Source organism: Lissotriton helveticus, chromosome 1_1, assembly GCF_964261635.1.
Source record: "Lissotriton helveticus chromosome 1_1, aLisHel1.1, whole genome shotgun sequence".
In the NCBI taxonomy this organism is placed as follows: Eukaryota; Metazoa; Chordata; class Amphibia; order Caudata; family Salamandridae; genus Lissotriton; species Lissotriton helveticus.
In genome coordinates, this window is record NC_136057.1 from 1,965,191,064 (window position 1) to 1,965,209,591 (window position 18,528).

At 44.0% G+C, this 18,528-nt stretch overlaps 1 protein-coding gene across 1 annotated transcript in view; it reads right to left on the minus strand.

Annotated features, from left to right (window-relative positions):
• Positions 1-18,528, minus strand: part of LOC144755314 (calcium-activated chloride channel regulator 1-like) — a 157,437-nt gene that overhangs the window by 108,802 nt on the left and 30,107 nt on the right. The window contains exon 3 of the mRNA XM_078644116.1: positions 2,688-2,838. Coding sequence (XP_078500242.1) covers positions 2,688-2,838 — 151 coding nt within the window. The remainder of the gene's footprint in view (positions 1-2,687; positions 2,839-18,528) is intronic.

Sequence of the window (18,528 nt, forward strand, 5' to 3'; positions counted from 1 at the left end):
AACATACCTTGTCCCCTAAAAATACTCCAGACAACAGGAAACAAAGTTGGGTGGTTTTGTTTATTATTAATAACTTCTATATATAATTCTGTTTCTAAACAGTGGATAACACCCATGAATGGTTTCAATTCAAGTCGGTATCCAGTCGCGACTTACAAGTTGACCTACATAGGCTCCTTGATAGGCCCCCCTGCTTTCTGAGATCCAGTCTCTATAGGCAAGTAATGCTCTAGTTACCATCTAGATATATTGTCTCAAAATTGGAGAGTATAACAGGGGCACAATAATCAGTTTTGGTTCATTTTCTGCCCAAACAGTTCATGTTTTTATCTTAACAAGAAGGTGGCTCCAATGAATGTCATATGTCTCTGGGCATTGACTCAGTGGTATGTAAAATAAATTTGTTATTTATCTAGCTTAATAAATTAGAACACTAACCCTCGATTGGTATTCCGGTCCAAAGAAGGTCTCTCGGGATGGTCTCATTGGTGGCAAAATATCTTTGTGGAACTAAGTCCGGGTAATTTTGGAGAGCGTACAGAAACCGTGGCAGCGCCATCATTTTAAATAGCGCTGCCCGTCCCATAAGAGACAACGGGAGGTTTTTCCAGGTGGCGGTGTCTCTCTTGAGCCGTTGTAGGGGCGGCAAGAGGGTTCGCTCGTACCGAGTGGCCCGGTCTTTGGAGATGAAGACGCCCAGGTACATGAAGCCTTCTATAGCTATTTGGATCGGGCAGACGCGCGGGATCTGAGGGGGGGCGCCATGTAGGACGTAGAGGAGGGATTGTCCCCAATTAATACTATAGCCGGAGTGTTCTCTGAAACTATTAAAGATATCTAGTGCCCTTGCAATGGACTCATGCAGCGTTGTAAGGTAGAGGAGGATATCGTCCGCGTAGAGCGAGATCCTGGAACAACTTTTTTAACACTATTTTTGCTGGTGCTTTCTGTTGTTGGTGTTGTGTTATGCTGACGTACCTTAGATTATAATATTTTCAGTTGTTAGTAGGTTTTTATCAACAAGTTTTGTGATAGTTCCTGGGTAATTTTGTGCCACCAAGTTGGGACACTCTTTGACTTTTGGTAGGACATTGTTCTGCATTCTGTCCATCACCTGTTGTTTTTGCTTTTGTCACCCGAGTGGGACGGGTATGCTCAGACGTGAGTCCCGTGCTCTCCATGCCACTGGAATCAAGCTATCCAGGCTGATGAAGGATGTCACCCCGAGTGGGACGGGTATGCTCAGACGTGAGTCCCGTGCTCTCCATGCCACTGGAATCAAGCTATCCAGGCTGATGAGGGCTGAAAGCCCGAAACCGGTCCTTGGATGCTTGTTTCCAGTCCAGGGAGGACCTGGCTTGGCAGTTCGGGCTGGACTGTTCCCATGGGGCACAGGGTCAAGACTGATTTGGATATGGCTGGGTTCAAACTTGAAAGGCATGGTGAGCAAAAAAACGATGGATTTAGGCCCAGATCTCTGTACTGGGGTGAATGTATGACATTGTTCTGCATTCTGTCCATCACCTGTTGTTTTTGCAGGAATAGGAACACAACAGGGTCTAGCATGACTTACTTTACATCGCTCTCATTATGTAAGATGGGCAACACTCCCTTGGCTAGTCTAAGGTTGGCTTTTTCGAACAGCTAGTCCTGTGCATCAGATTTCAATTCTAACAGTAGGAAAATTGACCTAATTCATCTGTGTGTCTTCCTTATCTCTACATGGGAGGCCCGAGGCTCTGTAAATCGTTAGGTTGCAAGACAAGCTTGATCTAATCAAACTGGGGGCGGGGCAAGCACGGCTCTGCATGTTTTTGCAACTCCGCGGAATTTGGCAGAGTTTTCTGGCAACTTTGCCAAAATCTGCGAGCCCTGCCATGCCCTAATCCTGTGCCCTGATCGTCATTACAGTACAAGAAAGAAAAGTTTCAGGCCTCTTGGGAACCCCTTCCTGAGCAGCCTCAGTTTAAAAATAGAATAAAAGAATCCCTCTGGCCTCTATATGCCTCGCCGTTGCTATCCAACGGCTGACAGACTCACTGGGGAGGTAGTGCAGATGTCAGCAATTGGCCAACACCCGCACTTAAGAGCAGTAACGGGCTCACACAGGTAAGAGCATAGGGGGTGGGCGGGGAGCGGGGAGGTGGAAGTCGACAGATGAGGGAATAAATGATAATAAATAATTAATCAAACAAAACCACTTACTTTGCGCTGGCTGTGGCAAGCATAAAATAAGTGGTTTTATTTATTTTTTCTTTAATATTATTTATCCCGTTGTCTGTCAACTTCATCCACCTCGGACCCCGCCCCATTCCACCACTCTTAACTGTGCAAGCCCCCACTTCTTAAGAGGTTAAGATTTCATCAGCATTTCTACTGTGCAACACAGTCCGGACAGAAGTGGAATGAACAACCAGTTAAATTGAATTCAAGTAATTGAAAAATTGATTTCCTTTGAGTTTTTGTCACATTTTCTTCTTCATTGATAACATACCACGTACAGCAGGATGCCATCTGTTGTGGGTTTTTTAAAGCCAAAGAGAGATGTCATAAAAAAAGGTTAGTGACTCAAGAGCAGTCACAGTAATTTCTGATATACAGGGAAAATAATCAAGCAAATGACCTGAAACAGTTTTTAGGCACCTAAGAAAAATCTATGAAAATTAACAATTGAATAGTTACTTTACCTCGCAACCCATAGACATCAATCAAGTCGTCATTCAGCAGGAAATTAGGTGTCAGGTGGATATATCTGCCTTGTTGGCCACATCCGCCATACTGCAAGGTGTAGGGGTCATCTCCGTACTTTACGTAGAAATCCGCAACAATGACACTCGCCTAATAGTATAAAATAAAGTCATGTTAAAGATCACAGTCACCTAGCATGCAGCATAAAGTATAACATGCATAAAACAAACAAGGCTAATCATCCAATATCTTTTATAAAAATATTCAGATATACATACATTTTCAATCTATTATGATACAATCAACACAGGGAATTACCTTCATTGGGTAAGCTGAACGTTACATAGATCAAAGGTGGAATAGCTTCCCCACAAATACAACCTATTACAAGACATGTTGAGGATTACGAATGTGGACAAGGGACCTACAGGAAATTCCTGAAATGGTAAGCAGTGTAAGGGGGTAATCGAACTATGAGTAATAAAAAGGTCACTTGGTTTTAAGAGTGCCAAACTAAACAATCAATTAATCAAAAAAGATAAAAACATACTGTACTGTATAAAATAGAATAATTTTAAAGTAATTTCATTTGCACAAACAACATATAGGAGGAAAAAAGATAAAATGCAAACAGGGTCGGATGAGCCTCTCTCCTAATACTACCATAACTGGAGCTGGAATCTGGTAAAACACAGGTGGTACAGAGAAACAAGCACTGGCAAAGCAAATAAGTCTTGCCTTTTGGACCTTTTGGCTTTGCCAAAGAGGTTTGCTTATTGCGTGCAGCATTGACCAAAGACATTTTTGCAAAAGTTGTGCAGCACTGGACAAAATTTAAAAAAAACACAAGCTTGTTTGTGGGCAGGTAGCATCACATAAGAGAGAGAGACGGAAAAAGCATGTCCTCTCTGGGAGTTCTGAGGCGCTGTAGTGTCATGTGAAAGCGGTGGTCGTGTTCATCAAGAGTTGATGAGTGCACAAGGATGTCATCGTGAATGCTCATGATGCCTTGAAGGGCGGATAGTGTCTCGCGGATGGTGCTCTGATACACTTCAGCTGCCAAACCTCAGTTGCTTGTAGCTTCAAAAACTGAGGTGTACTGAAAAGATAGTAATATCACAGCCCTCCTTGTCTAGAAGCAGCTGATTGAATTGTGCATACAGACTCAGTTTGGAGAACTATTTTGCTACATTCAGACCAGTGATCATATTGTACATGGTGGGGGGAGCGGTCCCTCGCCCTCTTAATTGCCTTATTCGGCTGGTGCATGCTGATGCTCAGCCAAATCAATACTGGTTGTTTGTTCTTCTCCACGATAACCATCAGGGACACCCAGTGGTGGGCCCAAATTCTTTCTCAATGACGCCAAGCTTTTCCAGCATCTCCAGTTCCTGTTCCATCAGTGGCTGCAGGTAAAATGATATTTGGTGCTGCCTAAGGACCATTGGCTTTACTGAATTGTCTATGTGGAGTGTTATCAGAGGCAATTTAAGGCATCCTAGGCCTTGAAATAGTTTTGAAATTTACCCCAGGATGTGTTCTACTTGCGACACTCTGACAGACTGTACCATTCCGAGGTCTTCTGCCATGTGGCATGCTAATAGTGTTCCTGAACCTTCTTTGACTGTGCAGAATCTGGCTAGTGTTTTTTTTTCTCCGTACTCTATCATCACATGTATCATGCCCACCAGTGTGAGGGTCTCCTGCCAGTGATAGGTGTATATCTTTGTCTTGGTCTGTGAGAGTATGGATCTTGGTTTTCACTTTTATGCAAAGTTCATAATGCTCATGGATGCCTCTGAGTTCATAGGGGCTTTGACTGTTGTTCCCGTTATTGTTACCACACACGTTGGTTGTGGTCTCCTCTCCCACTCCGCATGGGCTGTAGATGAGATAAGGAATACGTCCTCTTCTGCCAAGATGTCATCCTCTTGGTCGACAGGCGTCCATGCCGAGAGGCGTATATGGATGGGCTGATCTGTCTCCTCAAGTGTGAGGTACTGGACTGCTCTTGACAGTGACATATGCCCTTTTGGACCTCAACTCCTCTCCCCGCTGCGGTAGATTCACGCAAAGTGGTTGTGCTTCCCACATCTCAAGAAAATTTCTACTCAGCCCGGGCAGCTGTCTAGTGGGTGTTCTTCTCTCCTACAGTTTCTGTAGTGCGCGTCGGTGTTGCAGGTAATGCATCTTGTTGAACCCTGACAAGCGAGTTGTGTGTTTGTGCCTTGCCTGTGGGCTGAGGGTCCAGAGCTGGGAAGATGGCATCCCCTTTCATTGCAATGGCATCGTCCACCATGAACACGCATTAGATGGCTCACCCATGAGCCTGAAATAGTGATGAAGGCAACAATGCTGTATGTACCTTTGATGGTCCCTCCAGGTAATGGAAGGCTGTTGGCTAGCTGGAGGTGAAGGGTAGGCCTCTGCCTTGGCCTTGGTCTGCAGGTGGTATCACATGTCTGGGCAGGAGGAGAAGCTTTGATAACTCAAGCTGGGCTCCCAAATCCAGAAGTCTCCCCCACCTTCTTAGGTATACTGCAGATTGAATCAGAAGCAGGAAGTATTGTCAGGGTGTATGGAGCCTTATTGTGCTAGCCTAGCCTGGTAGGTGCCTCCTTGTCACTTGTGAAAGGCACTGCTGGGGGCTCTGTGAGGCAGCTCTGGTGGCTAGAAGTTCCCCACCCCTGCGGTGCTGCCAACCTCCTTTTCGCAGGGGACAGCAAGCTGCAGGCTATGGCCTGGGGAGGGGTGTTGGGTAGGGCAATCCCCTTGTTGCCAGTATTATGCCTTCAGGCTGGCATTGTGTGTGTCTTGTAAATTGTGTGTGTCTTGTAAAGCGCACTGCTACCCGCACCGCAGGCCTCGTAGCGCTATAGACCGCTGGGGAACCCGTCCTGGCTTTCCCTGTGAGATAGTCCCTCCTGGGAGTCTCCAAGGTGAAACCAGGCATCCCCGGCGTTTGTGAGGGGCCGTTGTGGAGATGAGGCAAGCTAATGCCCAGAGTTGCCGAGTGTGATCCCTGGTTAGAGTAGGCACCGAGGCAAGAATTATCGAGTCCGCTGATCCTGGTCCAAGACCCTGCCGCGTCGGGAATCGAACCCTGGTCCCAGGCCGTTCTCTGCTCTCGGGTCTGCCGCCTTTAACCAGTGAGCCACACCACTCCACTCGACCGCATGGTAGCAAGCTTGAGCTCTGGGTAGCATGTGACAAAATAACATGCAGTCAAAAGGGTCAACTTTCTGGGCTGGGTCACAAATGGTCCCAATCCCCTTTGTTTTTACTTTATGGGCGCGTCCGGCCGGAGGGTTGCATGTGACATCATCGGGGTCAGGGGTTGCTGCCGGAGGGCTCACTACAGGTAGAACACTAAATAATCATATACATTTACATAAGCCATTCCATGCTCATGATGGAGCGGTTCCGTCATGAGCCATGGTGGGCTTGTGCTCATGACGGAACCGCGCTGGTGGTCCCCACATGGGCAGCCAAACAACTTCTCACAAAGGGGGATGGCAGCAGAAGAGTTTCTTCTGCCACCTCCGACCCCCCAAACTCCCCATGGGAATCCCATGAGGTAAGCGCGCACAGCGCACGCCAGCATCTTTTGGAAGCCCCAAATACCCTGGAAGCCATTGCTTCCAGGCGTCCATGGAGTAAATGTAGGTGTCCTTGCTCCTGGGGGAGTTCCTGCATGCACAGAGGCATTTGGGAAAGGAAAGAGTTTTTCCTCTCTCTTGATGTCTCTGTGCAGGGCATTACTGCGTCACGATTACGCACAGCGCAGAGATCATGCAACATAAATGCCCCCACTAGACACCAGGGATTAATTTTCGAGGAAAGGTGCGACCCCTTAGGCAAGGCTCGCTTCCAAGGGGGCTAAAATTACAGTATATTTTTTCTGCTCCCCTCGGGGCAGATCGCCCCGTTTTTTTGGTCTTTCTGCCCCGGGGTCAGGGGCAGAAAACCTCACTAGCCACCAGGGATTTTAATTTATATGTTAAGGAAGCGACCCCTTGGGCTAGGGTCACTTCCAAGCGCTCTAAATTTTCTGCATATTTTTGGGGGCAATCAACATCTTTATTTGTCCTTTGTGCCCTCGGGGGACCCCTTGGCCAAGGGTCGCTTCCGAGGTGGGTAACATTTTGTTTATGCTCTTCTGCCCTTCTCACTCCCCGGGGGGCAGATGGGCTTGTTTTGGGCCCTTTTGCCCCCCGGGGAGGGAGAAAACTCCTCTAGGCACCAGGGATTCTTTTTTATTGTAGATGGAGGCGACCCCTTGGCCAAGGGTCACTTCCAAGGTGGTTAAATTATGTTTATGTATTTTCTGTCCCCCTGGGGACAGATCTTCCCCTTTTTTGGCCTTTCTGCCCCAAGACCGGAGGGGGGAGGCAAAAAACCCTACTAGGCACCAGGGATCTATTTCTTTTGCGAGGAGGCAAATGTCTGCCTGCTGTTTTCTGCCCCACCTGGGGACAGATCGGCCTCACAGAAAACAACACCAGATCCATTGGGCAAGATCACCACACATTTTTCTTGGCCCTATTTGAAGGCCCATCTGGCAGATTGACCATTTGGGTAGTGACATAACGTCTCATAATGTTAATTGTTTTATTTCTTCTGAATTGCAATTGTAATGTTTTATTTTTACCTTTTCATTCTAGTTCAAGGATTTTGCTCTTTAGACTGATGTTCCCAGGTTGCAGTTTCGTTACTGGTCGTTCTGCAGTTTATGTAGTTGCATGTGTTTGGTAACAGACTTTCTTTTGTACTGTTTACTGTAAATGAGTTTCATTTCCCTGCATGAATATGTTGTTTGCAAATGGTGTAATAATAGCACTATGTTTCTTCTGTTTTTTGAGTGTTAAAACCTTTTTGCATTTGTGCTCTATGTGTATTTTATGAGCAATTTGTTTTGTTTTTTCTTTCTAGTGGGATATTGTTGCTTTTTCGCTGTGTCTCAGCAGAGTAGGTGCTGGTGAGTGTAGCTATCTTTGGCAAGTGAGTCATATTGTTTTGGAGTATATAGATATTTGTGCTAAAGCCACACTTTGCTTTTTACTTATTTTGCACACTGTTTGTTGTTGTTGACTTGTTTGTGAAGTCTCTTTTCTTTGTATGGACTATGGCTAGCCGCAGGATTACTGCTCAGCAGGTTGTTGGTATGCTTTTTGAGTCTTACTCTAACCATGGTTCAGAGACTGACTCTGCATCTGAGGCAGAGGAGGCAGTGGAAGATTCTGGCAGTGAGTTTTCTGTCCATGAGGAATCATCGGATGATGAAGCCACTCTTAGTGCAGATGAAGTGCCTGTCTTAGAGGAGGACATTTATGCAAGGCCTCCCATTGGAAGTGCTGATCTCTGGGTTGTCCCATGCATGGTGCAACCGACATTGCCAGACTGTTGGTGTTCCAGGGTGTAGAGTGGATACTGAAAACTTTTTGCCTATACATTGTTTTTGGTTGTTTATGAACAATGTATTTTTGGCAGATTTTGTTGAACAGACTAATTTGTATACTGAACAGTTTTAGAGGGACAACAGTTTCAGCCTTAGGCCCCACTCTAGAGCTACCCAGTAGACTCATACAAATCTGGAAGAGATGAAAAAGGTTTTGGGATTAACTTGTTTTGATGGGCTTGCTAAGGAAACCATCAATGTCTTCATATTGGTCTACTAGTCCCTTGATGGCAACGGCTATATTTCTGGCAGTCATGAGTCGTGATAGGTATTTGCTTCTGCTTCGGATGCTGCATTTTGTCGATAATGGTTTAGCATTGCCACGAGATCACCCTGATTGTCACTATCTTTTTAAGATTCGGCATGTCATTGATCACTTTGTAGACCGATTTTCTTAGATCTGTGCTCCAGGGAAACAAATAGCTGTGAATGAGCCTTTGGTCTTGTTCAAGGGCTTCTTGGTTTTTAGGCAATACATTCCTAGCAAGAGGGCATGTTAGGAGTTGGGGTGTGCTGCGTGACAGTAGGACTGGATATGTCTCTAATTTCAGGGTGTACACTTGTAGGGATTCCAGGATTACCCCCCTGGTTGTCCGTCCACTTTTGGAGTGACTGAGAAAATTGTGTGGGAACTTGGTAGAGGACCTTTTAACCAAGGGCATCATTTATATATAGATAACTTCTACACTGGTGTGCAGTTGTTCATGGAATTGGCCAAAGTGGACACTATTGCTTGTGGCACAACCCACTCTAACCGTAAAAGTTTCCCTAAAGAACTTCTTTGTCAGAAGCTTGTGCTGGCATAGTGCAGTGCAGGGCGTAATGAGGAACTTCTAGCTGTGAGGTTTGCAGACAGGAGAGATATCTAAATGCTGACTACCATCCAAGATGAAAGTGCTTCACCTGTGACTGTTTGGGCTCAGGTTGCTGAAGTGCACAAACCTGTGTGCAATTTAGACTATATTAGGCACATGGGTGGTGTTGATAGAGTTGATCAGAGGTTGGAACCTTACACTGCTCTTCGTAAGGCTTACATTTGGTATAAGAAGTTGGCTATCCATATTTTACACTTGGCAACCTTTAATGCTTTTGTTGTATTTAAGGATTGTTGTCCTGAGTCAAAGATGACTTTTGCTAAGTTTCAGGAGTCTGTAATAGGCAGCCTTGTTGTAGTGGAACAGGCAAGTGTTCCTAGAGTTGGAGTGGTGGAGGATGTGGTTAGATTGAAAGATTGCCACTTTCCTGATCACATTCCTCCCACGCCTTCAAAAGACTTTCCCAGTAGGAGATGTAGTGTGTTGACAAAGCGGTACGCGGAAGGCGACTCGTATGTACTGCCCCGAGTGTCCTTATAACCCTGCACTCTGTGTGCCTGCTTGTTTTAGAATGTGCAAATTAATTTTTGGGAGCATCCTTGAGTGGTAAAGTGAACTGCCAAGTCTGTATTGTTTAAAGAATTTGGTTCAGTTTCAAGGTTGGCAATAGTGCAATGTATTTAGTTTCAGATTTTGTGTCAGTAAATTGTATCTATTCACAATTTGTTTGTGTACTCTTTTTTATATCAAAAAAACAAAATGTGTAGCGGTGTGTGTAGGCTGGTGTTTGGCTGGAGGTGTGCATGGACTGGCGCTTGGCTGGGTGTGTGCGTGGACTGGTGCTTTGCTGGCGGTGTGCGTGGACTGGCACTTGGCAGGCGGTGTGTGTGGACTGGCGCTTGGCAGGCAGTGCGGGTGGACTGGCATTTGGCTGGCGGTGTGCGTGGACTGGTGCTTGGCAGGTGGTGTGCGTGGACTGGCGCTTGGCAGGTGGTGTGCGTGGACTGGCGCTTGGCTGGCGGTGTGCGAGTAGTGACTTGCTGCTGGTCACTACACCCACTGGTAGCCAAACGCCAGTCCACGCAATCCATCAGCTGGTGTGTTTGCTGTTTTAGGCATGTGGGCATGTGAAAGTGATGGGCCTTTCAATGGTGGTCCAGTAATATTTGTGTTTTCTGTCTTTCTCTGCCTAGGTGTATATTCCATCTAAGATACACCTACCAACTCTAGATATTCTCATAAACTAAACACCCAGGGGAGTACATGGTGATATCTTTCTTGTGGATCCCAACAAGTTACCTTACCCACAATGTCCTGCAAACCTTCAAATGTGACTGTCACATTTTGCTTGCATTACTGCACCATAATTTTCAAGCTTCAGAAAGAAACATCAACATTCCTACCACCCAAGTTTCTCGAAAAAAATTGTACCTCACTTGTGTGGGTGGACCAAGTACCTGCAGCAGGGAAAGGCCCAAAACGTATTGTGGAGACATCAAAATTTCCTATGTGGAAACAACCTGTTTTTGCAAGGGGGGTCACCTGAGTTTTTTGCCCCGGGCTCGGTGGTCATCTTGGGAAACCTACCAAACCCACACATTTCTGAAAAGTAGACATCGTGGGAGTCTAGTGTGGTATGACTTGTGAGGCTCCAATGTTTCCCTACCCAGAATCCCCTGCAAACATCAGATTTTTTCTGAAAAAAAAACACATTTTTCTCAAAGGTTTGTGTTGGAAAGTTCTAGGATCACCGGGCTGACACAAATTTCCTAGCACCCAGCGTTTACCCCAGGTCTCCCAATAAAAATGGTGCCTGACTCGTGTGGGTGGGTCAAGAACCCGCAACAGGCAAGGGCCCTAAATGTATTGTGGTGACTTTTTTTTAAGGTTAATTACCTGTCATAAAAAGCCTTGGTTTTGCGTGGGGGCGCCTGGGTTTTGGCCCTGGGCTCAGCAACCATCTAGGCAAACCTACCAAAACCCACACATTTCTGAAAAATTTACACCCTGGGGAGTCCAGTGAGGTATGGTTTGCTTGCCCCCCCCAACGTTTCCTTAACCAGAATCCCCTCCTAACCTCAGATTTTGCTGAAAAATCAAATATTTCTCCAACTTTTGTGTGGGAAAGTTGTAGGATCACTGGGCTGGTTTGGTTTTTAAAACATAAAAAAGGCATTGTCATTTACAATGTCAATAGCTTAAACAAATGCTTCTCTCCTATTTCTTTAAATGTTGATAGTGGCCATTTCCTTTTCTTTTCATTACTTTTGTTACAATTGATGCACCAGCGTGGGTCCCGCGATTGCATATAAAGTAAAGAAATAGAAAGGCACTTTTATTTCTATTTCTTACTTTTGATGCATCATGCACCTGCGCCGGTGCCGCGATTGTAAAAAAAAGTCATGAAAACGAAAGGAAATTGCAGCCGCTTTTAACATGTAAAGAAATAGGAAAAAAGGGACTTTTGAGATGTGTGCTGCGGGGGTGCAAAAACATAAAACACACAAGGAACCAAAGAGCAGTGTCTTGCCAATAACTAATTAAGAGACTGCAGATGGTACAGAATGCGGCTGCAAGATTTATCAAAAGAGTGCTTTTCAGGCAACATATCTCTCTGCACATCAAACTGCTCCATTGGCTGCCGGTTGCCAAATGGATAGAATTCAAGGCCTTGACAATAGGTTTCAGGGCCCAGAGAGGTACTTGTCCCAGCTACATTAGGAAACGTATTCAGCCCTATCAACAAAGACGCTCTTTAAGATCGAACTCCCAGAATCTGTTGTGCGTTCCCAAATTCACAAAGTCCTGTATGGGAGGAAGAAAGTTCATGATGGTAACGGCCAGATTATGGAATTCCCTTCCCTTCCAGATAGTCTTCGGCTAATCCAATCGGAATTGGAGTTCAGGAAAGCACTAAAGACATGGCTTTTTAGCACCGGGACACCTCTGTTTGAAGTAGCTGTTGCGCTTTATAAAAGGTATTATTATTATTATAACAACAAAGGAGTTAAGAAAGGCACAAGTAGGAACAATTGGAAAGTCATGAGCGTGGCCTAACCAACCTGCGTAAACACTGCAAGCCTCGCAGAGTAGCCCATGCACCAGGGGGGGCTGGTGACATTTGAAAGTGGTGAGGCGTAAATATTTTGCTATACTGCACTGCAGCGAACTAGCGTAGCAAGCGAGCCTGAAAAACCTACGACGGGTTTGGGGGAGGGTTCTCTCCGAGAAAATGTTGAAAAAAAGAGTGTATAAATGGTGCATTTTCAAGCAAATTTGAGGAAGCAAGAAGGTTAATAAAGCAATGACAGGCTGCTAAAGTTTGTCGCAAACGCTTGCACCAGCTTCTCGAATGGTCACAGGAAGGTGGTCAAAACATGCTATCCATCTGCTCTATGACAATCAAATAAGCACAGCTTCCCGTGATCAAGCCAAGGAGGTGGTGTTACGTTTTGCCTGACTTTCAATTTCATCGCCAAATATCGAAGTGTACAATGAGTGGCAGCTCTAAAGTTGAACCCCAACACATAATGCATAAAAGCTGTGAAGGAACAGTAAATTACTAATGTTCACACAAAAAAAAGTCAGAATGCAAGATCCAATCCACACAATGTCCTGCCAGACAGAACTGACACAGATGAATGGTGGATCGACTGGACTATAGCCGACGGCTCAAGCGAACAAAATCTTCAGAGTATGCAATACCACAGTAGAGCCACTCACATATGGTGTGTTGCAATCTTATAGTACGCTCAACAGTAAAATGGTGATGCAAGAATTGCACACACCCTTAATTGTCTTCATTCAAGTGTGCTAGACAACTTGGGTTGGAGTAGTAAATGTCACTGTATATGCTTCCTGTATGCGTACGCATGCCACTATGTCCATGTATTTTGTTCATACTCATCAATTAACTAATTAATCGAAGAGACCTGCACCAATGGAATTCCACTTTATTAAGTTTCACCCAGTGACTCACACTCCTAACAGCAGCTGAAATCTTTCGGTGAAACACCTTGGGCATATGAGAAATTACCGGTGGAATTAACCTAGGTATTCCTGATTCCCACAGTAATTCCTCATTTGTCAGTAGAGCCCCGGGGTTCCTCTTGTACTACATGGGAATTCTGCACGCCCAGAATAAGCAGCACCTTAGTATTTCTAAACTGAAAGTAGAGCGCAGAGTTACAGGGTGAATTACCATGGCACTGGGAATGTGGCTCTTTGCAGTCCATCTAACGGTCCAGCTTGTCTGTACTTTTCCAGCAAATCTTTTTCCTAATAAGCATCTCGCCTCTTTGAACTTTGAGTTTCAGGCAATCATTTCCCTCTTAGAGAATTAAAACTTCACTGAGCTCCATAAGCTCTCCCTGGTAATATGTTGTCAGTCAAAACAGACTACATTAAGGCCTAGATGTATCAAGCCGTTTGCGAATCGCAAAGGCCGAAATACGCCGAATTTCGGCCTTTGCGAATCGCAAACCGTCTATTTGCATGTTTTGGCATGCATCAAAAAATCGCAAAATAAGGAATGGCAAAAATTTGCGATTCCTTATTTTCCCATAGCATTTAAGGAATCGCAATTTTGCGATTCCTTAAATGCTATGTATGTAGCATTTTAGAATTGCGAATTTTGGTTAAGAAATCGCAAATTACCACCAACTTGTAGTTGATGCTAATTTGCGAATTCTTTAAAAAATGCACAATTTGGAATTTTTTAAGGTGGCATGTGATGCACACACATGCCCATAGGGCATGTATGTGCGCCATATGCACACACATGTACATTTAAGGGGTGCAACAGGGTGTCCTTGAGACACCACTGCACCCTTAAAATTATTCTCAATTTGAGAATAGCAAATTGCGAATCGCAAATTGAGATTAATTTCACAATCATTCCTATGGGCCTCCTGGCCCATAGGAATGAATGGGAAATTATTCCTTATAAGGAAGATTAAGCAATCGCGAAAAAATAGCGATTTCTTACATACATCCCATTTTGCGATTTCTAAATAGCGATTCCTTAATAATCGCTATTTAGAAATCGCAAAGCGGTATGTTGATACATCTGCCCCATAATGCCCATCTCCGAAGACAATTTAGGTTAGCCTAAGCTTTGAACAATCGTGTATGTGGAATATCTTGAATTTATGAACCAACTTAAATCTCTATTGACAGGTAATGTGAATTTCTAAGAAATGGATGAAACCACGAAACTATGTAAGGTCACAAAGTTTATAACACCAACAAAAATTAGAATATTCGTCCTACCAACCATTTGTTGGGAAGGAACAGCCCCACCTCACCTGGCGCCAGCTCAGGTGCACCGCGCTCTCCGCCGGTACACCGGTCGTCCCTCTGAAGCTGTTTCAGAGATTCAGAGGGACGACCGGTGTACCGACGGAGAGCGCGGTGCACCCACTACCTGAGCTGGCGCCAGGTGAGGTGGGGCTGTTCCTTCCCAACAAATGGTTGGGAGGACGAATATTCTTCTCTACATCAGGTGATATCTTTTACCTTTTTACCTTTTTAATAGCAGTAGCACTAATGGTCCTGAGGAAGCAGCAGGAGACCTAGAGGCTCCAGTGACTGCAGAAATATGTCGACCTAATACTCTCTATTATAGTCATTTGTTATACTACTATATGCACTGTTTTTATTGATTTAGGAGTGTGTAGGTATATATTAAAAATTTCGTTTCCCACATCACTACACAATTTTAGAGCCTTTTTCTCTTTATTCACTTTATCACTATTCACTTTCAAGCACTGCTATTCAGTTCCTCACTAGGCACACCAATTTCACATCTGGAGTACCCTCCCCTGAGATACCCATGACCAGGTTATTACATCTGCCTGTTTCATGAGGTATTCTACCTCCAAAGAAGTGAGAGATCCCAGATGATGAAGGGCGGTCTCGATAGAGGACTGATGGGAACTCGTCCACCTTGTTAGCATGTCCCACTTTAGATATATTGTTTTGGATACATAGTAGACGATTGACTCTCTGCTAATTTTTGTTGATGTTATGATTGTTTGGGGGTCTAGCAGCTAGGGTCATTAAATTACTTCCCTGGGACCTTTTTGAGTGTATTTTTAGGTCACAAAGTTTGCCACATTGACCTTTTCTCACAGGAGTTCAGAAAACCCAACCTACACCCTATAATTTAATGATGGGTGCACAGAAATGAGAAAATCGGTCTTCAGACAGTCAAAGATCAGAACACACATGCATTTTTTTCTTTTGAGCAACAAGTTCCTGTGACTTGCAATGGCGCTGAAATGAAAAACGATTTTTGGAATAAACCAAATTAACGCAAGTAAAGTATATGTAAGGTGAAGTCACTTTGCTAGTAAAATACAAAAAAAAGCACCTCCCTCCGATAAAAACAAACGACAAGGCACATTTTAAACTGATTCATCAGCAGCCAACACCCTGCGGTGAGACATCTAAGACAGAGTCATTGTGAAATGTACACTATTGACGAGCCAGGAGTATAGAGAAAATGTTTTTCAGTATCCATTGACACCACTGATGCAAAACCTCTTAACAAAGCATGCTAAAGACCATTCTAATATGTACCCCCTGTCCGTTCTTCCTCTTTTCATTTCTAAGTGCACTGAATGAAATATCCGAAATAAGCCTCTCTTTCTTCTGTTTTTAAGAACTTGCCAGTTATACATATCTCTCTTCCTCCCTCATTATTACGGCACAGAATTTATAACCAACAAACATAAAAACATACCACGCCAGGTAAACAAAAAATGTAATGAAAAGCACTTTTGATTCTTCTACGTCCAGCTGACAGGTCTCGATAGGCGAGAGGGGGGGTATTAAAATACATTTAAAAAATCCTACCTGAGGAGGTCCTGAGCAGGTCCGCGCCGCCCCTAGTCCGTTGGCGCCTACAACCCCTCTCAGCCAATCCTGGCGCTGCCAGCAGCGCCAGGATTGTCTTAGGGCACAGCTATTCTTCGCCCACAGCACGCCTATTAGGAGCCTGAAGGGCTCGAAATGGGCATGCGCAAACAAGTCAAAACACAAGTGCGCATGAGTGGGCACGGTGCGAAAATTCACCCTCCGTTCCCACTTATGCGCACTTGTGTTGCTGCCTGCTGACCCTGGTGACAATCATGTCAGTCAACATGACGCCAGACCGGGTGGGCCGTCCGACGTCATGCTGACTGACATGATTGTCTGTTCTCCAGTCCCTATGCGTCTTTGAACTTGAGTAAACTGCTCAGTTTACTCAAGTTCAAAGACGCCGAGGGAGCTGCGGGCGGGGGGGCTACGCCCCCACGCCCCAATGGACGCACCGCGGCTGCCATGAACGCTGCTAGGCTCGACCTAAAAACTGAGTGGAAGGTTTCCCAGTGTAATTACCAGTAACTGGGTATAACAATCATTCCACTCGTCACTTCTTTTGAAGACATCAAGATGATGTGTTTTACAAATAAAATGTTGACTTTAAGGTGGCCCCCCATATTTCTATCAAAAAATAAGTAGCTAGGATACATTCAAAGGCCCTGAAGCTCTTAATACACCATATATACTGATGGCAAACTTAAAATTGTAAATATTGATGCTCTCCGAATTTTAAAAAACGTCTGACAATTGAATAATATTGTTGTGTCAAAGTTGGTTAGGTTGCGATACCGTAATAGCAAAGATTAATGATCATGTTTTTGTTTATGGTACACAATGACAAACATTAATGTTTGATACCACAAAACAGCTCTGAACTGAGCGAAAACTAACTCTGATTAAAAAAAATGTAATCAACACCGGTAGTTCATGTAATCTGTCATGCAGTACAGACTTTATCCACATTTTAGATAATCAAGGTGCAGTGCTCAGATAAGCATTTGTACATATTCACTTACAAACAGTGGTCACCTGACCTATGTTACCACCGCAGTTTTCTTCAGGTGCAGGAAATTGAATCCTACCAGAGCAGGCACATTCATCCTCCATGCCAGGGTTACCCAAGACAATGAAGGAGTATCTTGTGGTTTCTGACAACGTTCAATGGAATGTTAGAATGTCAATGAAAGAGAATCGTGTGGTTTCTGGCATGGTTAGATGGACTGACAAGGTGGCAGCAAGAGGACTCCATGCAGGTTACAGTACAATTGCTTGAGGTGTGGACTATTCACAAGAAGGGAAGAATATTAACTTCCTTGATGTTTCCCCAGTAGTAATAGGAATTGTCTTATAGTAAAAGGGTTTCACAAACAAACAAAATATTACTAGCTATGGCAATGCAGCTCTTGTTCAAATATGGACAAGACGTTCTCATTGTGTTGTGGTTATTTATGTTAAACTTCCTCAATTTCAATGTACATGGTCAGGACTTGCTTTCCGGAACAAAGGTGCACATAATATTTCATCAGTGCAAATGAACATGGAGAAGATTGTAGCAGGGTCATTTTGGGTCTTGTGTTTTCAGACTGCCCATCTCACTGTTTTATTGAAGTTGGACACAACAGCATTTATGGAACATTGTGCAATGGCTACAATCTGTTGTAGGTAAATGGTTTCTAGGGTCCTTAAAATTAAATACATAAAAACTAAGGCAGGAATTCAGTCATAAAAATTGAAATGCTAAAAAATAAAGCAGGAATGAGTATGACAGGAAGCCAACAGAAGATCAGTTTTCCAGAGCGTGGTTAATTTTCAATTTATTTCTGACGTAGAACTGAAACTTTCTCGTGAAAGTGGCATGACGTAGTGCATTATGGATGCGAAAGTTGAGACATTGGGGTTTTCTCTGCTAATAAGAATAATAAAATGTCTGCTTCCTTGAGCAACTTAATTCTGCAAGGCTCTGAAATTGATGCAAAAAGTTCGAATTAGCCAATCAGGCAGTACCATGTAAAGGCATGCAGGCTAACAAGGATTAATGAACTATTTGTACACGAGAAAGGAAGGTTCTCAATGCATTTTTCAGGTTATTGTAGCCTGTATAATATTGTATTTGCATGTATATAAAACGTTCTATTCCAAGGAGAGACCCACTCATCTTATCCCACTGAACTGGATGGCCAGAAATGTATTGAGGGTAATCTTCGGAAGAGTGGAAAATGTACATGAAAACGTAAATAAGAGATTTTCAATGGCTACGTAATTCCACGGGTAAGTAGTCATTTAGAACATTCGTTATCCTACTATTAACTGCATTAATTTAACCTGCTTGAGAGGAGGCTAGACAAAAAAGGAACATTACTATTATGCGCACTCAGCTGTGTGGAAAAATGAACAGTGTCTATTAGCACAGCTCTTCAGTATTTTGATTGGGAGAGCATGACAGTAGATTAAATGATACTGCCAATAGAGTATGGGAGTTTGAAGGTCAAAGACTAACCAATTAATTCTGAATGGAGAGGACTTTTTGGCAGGCTTTCGGGTTTACAGTAGATCAAGAAAACAACATAAAATCTGGCAAAGGGAAACAGCTTTATTCTCAGAAAGGATCTGTTGAAAGCACAAGGAGATCTAAGAACACTGACACACTGGTAACAGTGCCATGTTAATGAGGGGTTTATAGAGAAACATATTTCCCATGTC